General features: G+C 52.8%; 1 protein-coding gene across 1 annotated transcript in view; it reads left to right on the top strand.

Moving 5' to 3' along the window:
• The first annotated feature begins 1,056 nt into the window (after positions 1-1,056).
• EPX (eosinophil peroxidase) overlaps positions 1,057-10,882 on the top strand; it is a 14,423-nt gene continuing 4,597 nt past the window's right edge. The window contains exons 1-9 of the mRNA XM_007449050.1: positions 1,057-1,132; positions 1,240-1,333; positions 1,591-1,766; positions 1,911-2,028; positions 2,119-2,248; positions 3,110-3,316; positions 8,459-8,777; positions 10,278-10,438; positions 10,794-10,835. Coding sequence (XP_007449112.1) covers positions 1,057-1,132; positions 1,240-1,333; positions 1,591-1,766; positions 1,911-2,028; positions 2,119-2,248; positions 3,110-3,316; positions 8,459-8,777; positions 10,278-10,438; positions 10,794-10,835 — 1,323 coding nt within the window. The remainder of the gene's footprint in view (positions 1,133-1,239; positions 1,334-1,590; positions 1,767-1,910; positions 2,029-2,118; positions 2,249-3,109; positions 3,317-8,458; positions 8,778-10,277; positions 10,439-10,793; positions 10,836-10,882) is intronic.

The raw sequence follows: 10,882 nt of genomic DNA on the forward strand, positions 1-10,882 counted from the left end.
AGGGGCGTTCTACCCTTCAGATGCAGAAATGGAGGCCCAGCCAAGGTGGTGCAGGCCGAGTGGGGTCCAAACCCAGGTGGGTCGGAGCCCACCGCCTCCCCTAAGGAAGCCCATAGAAAGTCAGAATTGACACCCAGCACGTGGTGCAAACCTGCTACTGACATGCACTGAGGAAGCACGCAGAGAAGCGCTAAGGCCGAGGCAGGTCCTCAGCTTGCACGGAAGCCTGCTGCCATCACTCCGTGGGGTGCTTCCCGGTGACATCGCGCTGTGTCCCCCAGATGGATCATGAGGCAGCACCTTAATTTTCACTGCTAGGCCCTGCTTCCACCACCACCTCACCTTCCCCTGCATCTTGGAGAGAGCTGGAGCAAGGGGGACGGACCGAATCATTGACCCCACATCATTCATCCCCTCAATCAACTTACTGAGCACCTACTGAATACTAGGCCTTGTGCTGGGGGCTGGGGAGATATGACAGTAAGGCAGACCCGGCTTCTGCCCTGTTGGAGGAGGAGAGGGGCCTTTCCTATTATTTAGCCCAAGTCCCATTTTAGGAATGTGGAAACTGAGGCTCAGAGAGGGGAAGTGACTTGCCCAAGACCATACAAATAGTGAGGGGCAGGACCAGGCGCAGCGCTCTTCTGAGGCACACCCAGCAAATATTCGCTGAGCGACATCTGTGTTCTAGGCACTGCTCTGGGCCCTGGGAGAAATATATCAGTGAACTCGATAGCAAAGAGGCTTGGGATGGAGTGAGCAGATGAAAGAACATCTCCATGTTGGTGAGGGGTAAAGTGGGGTGATTCAGTGTCACAACTCCCCCCAAAATGAGAGGGAAGTCCCAGAGCTCCACCTCAAGAGGCTGGGCTTCTGAGGCCCAGAGCTCCCCTCCCTCCCCCAGGACAGGCTATAAAAGTCCCTTCCCAGCTACGTCCACAGAAGAGCAGGAGGAGGTGAGAGGTCAGCTCAGCATCCTCTCTGGGTGAGAAGGCATTAGGGGACACCCACCCGTGTGATCGCTTACCTACCTGTGGCTGGGGTCTCACTGCAGAGATGAAGTCGCTCCTGGCCCTGGCTGTGCTCCTAGACACCCTCATCCTGGCCCGGTTCTCTGAGGGCACCACCCCAGGTAATAGCCCCTTGGACAGCCAAGGAGGAGGGCAATGGAGGGGGAAGCACTTGGGTCTGAGGGACCTGTGGCTGCCCTGGACCCTAAGCCTCCTTCCCTCCGAACAGCCTCCCCTAGGGTAGTGGAGACCTCGGTCCTCCAGAGCTGCATAACAGAGGCCAAGTTCCTAGTGGATGCTGCCTACAATCAGACTGAGAGGAGGTGGGCCTGGGCCTGGGTCTGGGGACTGCATGGGCCTGGAAGGGTTGACGATGGGGGATGGATGGACTCCAGCCAAGGTCATCTCACCCATCACCTGCCCCTGGGCACCTTGGGACAGTGCCATGTCGGTAGAGAGTCTCCCTTCTATCCATCCTTCTGTCTGTTTACACCGTGCTGACTGTCCACTGCCCAGGTTAGGGCTCTGCTGGGTGTGTCTGCTTCCTCTCTCCAGCCCTCACTTCTCCTCTTCGGGGCAGCATCAAGCAGCACCTTCACAGTGGCTTGGCCAGCCCCATGGACCTCCTGTCCTACTTCAAGCGACCGGTAGCGGCCACCAGGACAGTTGTTCAGGCTGCCGATTATATGCATGTGGCCTTGGGACTGCTGGAAGAGAAGTTACAACTCCAGGGGTCCAGATCCTTCAATGTCACTGGTACTGTGGAGTGGAAGGAAGCCGGGAGGGGGTTGCAGGGTGCACGCCTTGGGGTGTTGGGAGGGGAGAGGGGAAAGGGATTGGAGGTACAGAACGGACCAGCTCTAGAAGAAGCTAGAACCCTGCCCACTGTCCCACCCGCAGATGTGCTAACGAAATCCCAAATGCGGCTGCTGTCCCAGGCCAGTGGCTGTGCACCCCAGGATGAAGTCGAGAAGTGCAGTAACAAGTACCGAACCATCACTGGGAGATGCAACAACAAGTGGGTGCTGGGGCAGCACCTGACCTGGTGGAACCCAGTTCCCGCCTCTCCTTCCCAACCCTGCTGACCCCAGCCCACCCACCACTGCAGGAGGAGACCACAGCTGGGGGCCTCCAACCAGGCCCTGGCGCGCTGGCTGCCAGCCGAGTACGAGGACCGGCTGTCACTCCCCTTCGGCTGGACCCCCGGCAAGAGGCGCAATGGCTTCCTCCTCCCCCTTGTGAGTCAGGGCTGAGGGGCTGGAGGACGTTCCACCTCTTCTAAACGTGGGGAGTAAAAGCGCAGCCCGGAGTCGGACAGGGCTCGAACCAGGCTGTCCCACAGGCTGGCTGATGACTCTGGGCAAGGACTCCAGCTGAATCAGTTTCCTCAGCTGTAAAATGGCAGTAAAACCCACTTAATATTGCTGTTGTGACTATTAAATGAAGTCCTTGATATAAACATCCATGTAGGATGCGATATATTAATGCTAGCCATTACAATATTGTTTTTTGCTGAAAGATTTCATGTCAAAGTACCTTGCTAAATATAAGAAGCAATACATCTTAATGTAGTTCTATCTATTGACCTAAACTATTTCACATTTAACAATTTATCAATCTTCTATTCATATGCCAAAATAACAATCTGTCATCTACCCATCTATCAACATCTATTTATCAATTTTTCTTCCGTTGATCTTTCCATCTATCCAATTCTCTATTTATCATCCGTCGTCTAGCAACCAGTCCCTGCATCTATCAGTCAGTTCTACCATCTAATTATCCATTAGTCTATAAATTGATCTATCAGTTTCATCTATTTATCTCTCTGGAGAAGCTGGTGGGTTCTGAGCCAGCTAACCTGGCCCGTCCCCTTCCTGGAATTACTCCTGGAGTCCTCAGGAGCTGGGCTGGAGAGCATCCTTGTAGGAATGACAGCCACATAGGAAGTGGGACAAAGCAGGAGACGGGAGGGGAGGGCAGGGGAGGAGGAGGGACTGTGTTAACTCCAGCAGGGGCAACCTGCCACGCCCCGAGTCCTGGGTTGGCTCTGACACCCTGCAGAGTCAGTGCCCCAGGCTGATCTATCTCCCCACCAGGTCCGAGCGGTCTCCAACCAGATCGTGCGCTTCCCCAGCGAGAGGCTAACCACCGACCGGGGCCGGTCCCTCATGTTCATGCAGTGGGGCCAGTTCATTGACCACGACTTGGACTTCGCCCCTGAGTCCCCAGCCAGAGTGGCCTTCACTGTGGGCGTCGACTGTGAGAGGACCTGTGCCCAGCTGCCCCCCTGCTTCCCCATCAAGGTAATTAACCCCGACTCCCAGGCTCCTGATGTGGCCTCCATCTCTGGCCGAGAGCTGGGCCTGGGCATCTGGCACCTAGTGCACCTGCCTTAAGGAGCTGCCTGTGACGCTGGAGTATCAGACAGAGACAAGATGCGCAGTCTGGCTCAGACGCCTGGTTCTGTGTGTGTTTGGGGCGGGCGGGGGGCAACCTACCAGGAGGTCCTGGTGCTGGCCTCACAGAAGGGGAAGTAGTTGAGACTCGCCTTGACCCCTGGGTCCCTTTCCAACAGGGGAAGCCTTTAGGGTCTCTTAGCTCTTGCCCTTCTCTCCCTCCTGGGGTGGTCTGAGGGCCCTGCAGTTCTCACCATTTCCTGGGATCGGGTTGTGAGCACGGTGCTCTCCTTCAGCTGAGAGGCAAGGATGGTGAGGGACACTAGGGAAGAAGAGACGGGCTCCAGGGAGCACAGCCTCTGCTGGGGACAGAGGGGACCCTCTGTGCGCACACGCGCGCGCACACACACACACACACACACACACACACACACACACACACATTCACTCACCCTTCCTGGGTAGGGCAATGTTCTCGTGACATGACATGTGAGGGCCCCTGGCTGGCTCCTTCCTCAAGCTCCTCTGGGGAACTGTCTCCTATCTTCCTATTATACCTTTAGCTCTTGACTTTTATTTATTTATTTATTTAATTTCTAACATCTTTATTGGCGTATAATTGCTTTACAATGGTGTGTTAGCTTCTGCTGTATAACAAAGTGAATCAGCTATACGTATACTTATATCCCCGTGTTCCCTCCCTCTTATACCTCCCTCCCACCCTCCCTATCCCACTCCTCTAGGTGGTCACAAAGCACCGAGCTGATCTCCCTGTGCTATGCGGCTGCTTCCCACTAGCTAGCTATTTTACATTTGGCAGTGTGTATATGTCCATGCCACTCTCTCACTTCATCCCAGCTTATCCTTCCCCCTCCCTGTGTCCTCAAGTTCATTCTCTACATCTGCTTCTTTATTCCTGCCCTGCCGTTAATTTCCTCAGAACCTTTTTTTTTTTTTTTAGATTCCATATATATGTGTTAGCATATGGTATTTGTTTTTCTCTTTCTGACTTACTTCACTCTGTATGACAGACTCTAGGTCCATCCACCTCACTACAAATAACTCAATTTTGTTTCTTTTTATGGATGAGTAATATTCCATTGTATATATGTGTCACATCTTCTTTATCTATTCATCTGTCGATGGACACTTAGGTTGCTTCCCTGTCCCGGCTATTGTAAATAGAGCTGTAATTAACATTGTGGTACATGACTCCTTTTGAATTATGGTTTTCTCAGGGTATATGCCCCGTAGTGGGATTGTTGGGTTATATGGTAGTGCTGTTTTTAGTTTTTTAAGGAACCTCCATACTGTTCTCCATAGTGGCTGTATCAATTTACATTTCCACCAACAGTGCAAGAGGGTTCCCTTTTCTCCACACCTTCTCCAGGATTTATTGTTTGTAGATTTTTTGATGACGGCCATTTTGACTATTTCCTTACCCATATTAGGGAAGTTTTCAACTGTAATCTCTTCAAATACTTTCTCAGTCCCTTTTTTTTCCTCCTCTTCTTCTGGGACCCCTATAATTCGAATGTTGGTGTGTTTAATGTTGTCCCAGAGGTCTCTGAGATTGTCCTCAATTCTTTTCATTCTTTTATCTTTATTCTGCTCTGTGGTAGTTATTTCCACTATCTTATCTTCTAGGTCACTTATCCATTCTTCTGCCTCAGTTATTCTGCTATTGATTCCTTCTAGAGAATTTTTAATTTCATTTATCGTGTTGTTCATCATTGTTTGGTTGCGCTTTAGTTCTTCTATGTCCTTGTTAAACGTTTCTTGTATTTTCTCCATTCTATTTCCAAGATTTTGCATCATCTTTACTATCATTACTCCGAATTCTTTTTCAGGTAGACTGCCTATTTCCTCTTCATTGTTTGGTCTGGTGGGTTTTTATCTTGCTCCTTCATCTGCTGTGTGTTTCTCTGTATTCTCATTTTGCTTAACTTACAGTGTTTGGGGCCTCCTTTTTTCAGGCTGTGGTTTCGTAGTTCCCGTTGTTTTTGGTGTCTGTCCCCAGTGGCTGACTAAGGTTGGTTCAGTGGGTTGTGTAGGCTTCCTGGTGGAGGGGACTAGTGCCTGTGTTCTGGTAGATGAGGCTGGATCTTGTCTTTCTGGTGGGCAGGACCACACCCAGTGGTGTGTTTTGGAGTGTCTGTGACCTTATTAAGATTTTAGGCAGCCTCTCTGCTAATGGGTGGGGTTGTGTTCCTGTCTTGCTAGTTGTTTGGCATAGGGTATCCAGCACTGTAGCTTGCCTGTCGCTGAGTGGAGCTGGGTCTTAGCGTTGAGATGAGATCTCTGGGAGAGGTTTCGCCGTTTGATATTACATGGAGCTGGGAGGTCTCTGGTGGACCAGTGTCCTGAACTCGGCTCTCCCACCTCAGAGGCACAGGCCTGACACCCAGCCAGAGCACCAAGACCCTGTCAGCCACATGGCTCAGAAGAAAAGGGAGAAAAAAAGAAAGAAAAAGAAAGAAAGAGAGAAAGAAAATAAAGTTATTAAAATAAAAAATTTATTAAAAATTAAAAAGATTCTTAAGTAATAAAAAAAAAAGAAAGAAAGGAGAGAACAACAAACCAAAAAACAAATCCACCAATGATAACAAGCACTTAAAACTATAGTAAAAACAACAACAGGGCTTCCCTGGTGGCGCAGTGGTTGAGAGTCCGCCTGCCGATGCGGGGGACGTGGGTTTGTGCCCCGGTCCGGGAGGATCCCACATGCCGTTGAGCGGCTGGGCCCGTGAGCCATGGCCACTGAGCCTGCGCGTCTGGAGGCTGTGCTCCGCAACAGGAGAGGCCACAGCAGTGAGAGGCCCGCGTACCACAAAACAACAAAAAAAAACAGAACCCTAGGACAAATGGTAAAAGCAAAGCTATACAGACAAACTCACACAAAGAAGCATACACATACACACTCACAAATAGAGAAAAAGGAAAAAAAAATATATATATATATATATAAATGGAAGAGAGCAACTAAATCAATAAACAAATCTACCAATGATAATAAACTCTAAATACTAAAGTAAGATAAACATAAAACCAGAAATAAATTAGATGCAAAAAGCAAACCTCAAGTCTACAGTTGCTCCCAAAGCCCACCTCCTCATTTTGGGATGATTCGCTGTCTATTCAGGTGTTCCACAGATGCAGGGTACATCGAGTTGATTGTGGAGCTTTAATCCGCTGCTTCTGAGGCTGCTGGGAGAGATTTCCCTTTCTCTGGTCGGACAGCTCCCTGGGTTCAGCTTTGGATTTGGCCCCGCCTCTGCGTGTAGGTCGCCTGAGGGCATCTGTTCCCGCTCAGACAGGACAGCGTTAAAGGAGCCGCTGATTCGGGGGCTCTGGCGCTCTCAGGCGGGGGGAGGGAGGGGCACGGAGTGCGGGGTGGCCCTGCGGCGGCAGAGGCCGGCGTGACGTTGCACCAGCCTGAGGCGCCCCCTGTGCGTTCTCCAGGGGGAGTTGTCCCTGGATCCCGGGACCCTGGCAGTGGCGGGCTGCACAGGCTCCCCGGAAGGGGGGTGTGGATAGTGGGCTGTGGTCGCACACAGGCTTCTTGGTGGCCGCAGCAGCAGCCTTAGCGTCTCATGCCTGTCTCTGGGGTCCGCGCTTTTAGCCGCGGCTCGCGCCCGTCTCTGGAGCTCCTTTAAGCAGCGCTCTTAATCCCCTCTCCTCGCGCACCAGGAAACAAAGAGGCAAGAAAAAGTCTCCTGCCTCTTCGGCAGATCCAGACTTTTCCCCGGACTCCCTCCCGGCCAGCCGTGGTGCACTAGCCCCCTGCAGGCTGTGTTCACGCAGCCAACCCCAGTCCTCTCCCTGGGATCCGAGCGAAGCCCGAGCCTCAGCTCCCAGCCGCGCCCGCCCCGGCGGGTGAGCAGACAAGCCTCTTGGGCTGGTGAGTGCCGGTCGGCACCGATCCTCTGTGCGGGAATCTCTCCGCTCTGCCCTCCGCGCCCCTGTGGCTGCGCTCTCCTCCGTGGCTTTGAAGCTTCCCTCCTCCGCCCCCCGCAGTCTCCGCCCGCAAAGGGACTTCCTAGTGTGTGGAAACCTTTCCTCCTTCACCGCTCCCTCCCACTGGTGCGGTCCCGTCCCTATTCTTTTGTCTCTGTTTTTTCTTTTTTCTTTTGCCCTGCCCAGGTACGTGGGGAGTTTCTTGCCTTTGGGGGAAGTCTGAGGTCTTCTGCCAGCGTTCAGTGGGTGTTCTGTAGGAGGTGTTCCATGTGTAGTTGTATTTCTGATGTATTTGTGGGAAGGTGATCTCCATGTCTTACTCCTCCGCCATCTTGAAGGTCTCCCTAGCTCTTGACTTTTAAACCAAGCATAGCAAATGCCACCTCAATTTAGAGTTACATTACTCTATGTGCAGGTCTATTTTCACTGAATTGCCAGCTTCCTGCAACCTGTCCTGGGTTTCCTCGACCTTCACAGTCTCCGAGGCACCCGGCACAGAAAGGGGATTAGGAAATGTCTGTTGAATTGAATGGAATGAAAGGAGCACAAGCCTCATGTCAGGAGAACTAGGTTCTAATCCCTCCTCTCCCGCTAATGAGTTGTCATTTCCCCTCTCTGAGCCTCAGTTTCCCCACCTGTAAAATGAGGATCTAAGGCCTCGTCTTTTTTTTTTTTTTTTTTTTTTCGGTACCCGGGCCTCTCACTGTTGCGGCCCCTCCCGTTGCGGAGCACAGGCTCCAGATGCGCAGGCTCAGCGGCCATGGCTCACGGGCCCAGCCGCTCCGCGGCATGTGGGATCTTCCCGAACTGGGGCACGAACCCGTGTCCTCTGCATCGGTAGGCGGACTCTCAACCACTGCGCCACCAGGGAAGCCCCAGGCCTTGTCCATTTCTAACCTTTCATGCCTCTATGACACAATGTGCTAAGCATGCTCAGATGACCTGGTGAGCAGCGTGGGTCTGGATGAGTCAAGGAGGGCTTCCTGGAAAAAGGGAGTTTTGAGCAAGGTTTTGAAGCAGGTGGGGGATGACCAGGAGGAGTGAGCTTGCTCGGGAGGGGCCCCAGTGTCACTGGCTCCTCTTCCACCTCAGATCCCGCCCAATGACCCCCGCATCACGAACCAGCGTGACTGCATCCCCTTCTTCCGCTCGGCACCCTCGTGCCCCCAAAACAAGAACAAAGTCCGCGACCAGATCAATGCGCTCACCTCCTTCCTGGACGCCAGCATGGTGTACGGCAGCGAGGACACCTTGGCCATGAAGCTGCGCAACCTGACCAACCAGCTGGGGCTGCTGGCCGTCAACACCCGCTTCCATGACAACGGCCGGGCCCTGCTGCCCTTTGACAACCTGCACGAAGACCCCTGCCTGCTCACCAACCGCACCGCGAACATCCCCTGCTTCCTGGCAGGTCAGACGGGGCGGGGTGGGGGGCGGACGGAAGGACAAAACAGCCAGTCCCTGGGTTCCGGGTTGGGAAAGCCTCGTGGGACTCGATGGGGGTGCATGGCTTCAGACCTCAATACTAGGCACACAGATCTGTGCATAGTCATCCCAGAATCAGTAAGTTGGAAGGAGTCCCTTTGTGAACCCGGTGTGCGGCCGGAGATCACCATTTGACTCTCTTCGGTGATAAGGGGCTCACCCCCTCTGCTGTTCATCTGGTGCGGCGCTGACTGCAGAAAGTCCCCCCCCCCCATTTTGATCCAATGCCCATCTGTTGCTCTTCATCATGCTTCTAGAACCTCGGAGAAAAAGCTCTATCTTTCACACAGTAATAGCCTCTTTAATAACCTGAAAGTAGCTTTCACTTTCGCCTCACTTTTTTTTCTTCTCTGGGCTAAATTCCCTTAGAATCTTCAGTTTCCCCCCTGCTCTTGCTAGACCCTGGCACCTGGTACCTTCTTCCGGATGCATAATCTGAACTCTCCTGGGGGTCTTTGCCCCTGCCCCCCTTACTGGTTATCATAATGATGGTCATTGCTTCTGGTTATTTAATATATTTAAATGTGCCATCTCTAATCCTTACAGCAGCCCTGAAAGGAGAGCATTATTAGCACCCTCGTTTTGCAGATGAGACACTCAGGGAAGATAACTAATGCGCTCCAGAGCAGAGTGTCAGACGGCAGAGTCCACAGTGAGGACTTAAGTCAGTGTAGTGGCCAGGTCTGGGCTCTTTCCACTCTGCTCCACCACCTCCTTTGCAGGGAGTCAGCTCCAGCCCCTTTTCTAAGGATTGTATGTTTCTTTGCTCCTGGCAGGAGCGGCATGTACCTTCACCAGAGGTTTACTTAAGAGTAGGTTGAATAAGACCACATTACAAGGGCTTAGTTCAAAGCCAGCAAATGACTGTGTGTAAGGCCACCTTCAGGAACGTACTTTCCTTCCCGGCCTCTAGGAGAAGGTCTGGCTACAGGAACAGGCTCTGCCCAACCTTCCTTCTTTCTCCTTCCATGGGGCTCCCTGGGGAGAGCAGCATGACACCAAGCCCAAGCTGGGGAGAGGTCCAGCCCCCAGAAGAGAACGTGCAGAAGGATACAACCCACAGGACAGGTTCCTAGAGTCACCCAGGACCCTCCACCAGCTGTGGATCTGGTAATCCTGCAGAGCAGAATCATTAGGCAAAAGGGTTCCTGCCCAAGACCAGCAGCTGCCCTGTGCCACCTCACACAAACTCATTCCAGTAACTTAGGGACCCGAGACTCCATTGTCCTCCCACTCCTGGCCCATTGTGTTTGTTAGTGGAGCCTCACAGCACAGCTGAGGAGATGGAGGTCCAGTGAGGGCCAGGAATTTGGCCCAGGTCACAAAATCCCACCACCTCTTTCTAGTCCCCAGAGCTCTGTCTGCCTTAGCAGAAAGACATTGCTCTGGGAAGGACTATGGTGACTCTGAACTTGGGGCTTTCAAGGTGACAGCCGGTCAACCGAAACCCCGAAGCTGGCAGCCGTGCACACCCTCTTTGTGCGAGAGCACAACCGGCTGGCAACTGAGCTGAGACACCTGAATCCTCAGTGGACCAGTGACAAGCTGTACCAGGAGGCTCGGAAGATCATGGGGGCCATGGTCCAGGTAGAGGGCCCTGGGTCTGAGCATCCCTTAGAAGGCAATCTGGCGTGAGAAGCCATCCTGGGGGATGTGCCTCAAGTCAGCTAGGTCTGGGTGATTGGGAGTGTTCCTGAGATCTGACCTGTATCCCCAACACTGCCGCTAGCTCTCTCTGTGGCCCTGTTCATGTCACCCAGCCTCTCTGGGCCTCAGTATCTCCATCAGACAATGGGAGATTAACATCGCCACATTTGACATACTGCCAATAAAGAATCAGTATGTCTGAGCAGCCCTTCGAAAAGCAAAAGGTCTGTCCAAAGGCAGGGGAGTGGGGTGGGTGGCCACTAAGGTAACGTTCCTCCTCCATCTTTTCTTCCAGATCATCACCTACCGGGACTTTCTGCCCTTGGTTCTGGGCAAGGCGAGGGCCAGGAAAACCCTGGGGCCCTACCAGGGGTACTCTTCCGA

Source organism: Lipotes vexillifer, unplaced genomic scaffold (assembly GCF_000442215.2).
Source record: "Lipotes vexillifer unplaced genomic scaffold, Lipotes_vexillifer_v1.1 scaffold433, whole genome shotgun sequence".
Lineage (NCBI taxonomy): Eukaryota > Metazoa > Chordata > Mammalia > Artiodactyla > Lipotidae > Lipotes > Lipotes vexillifer.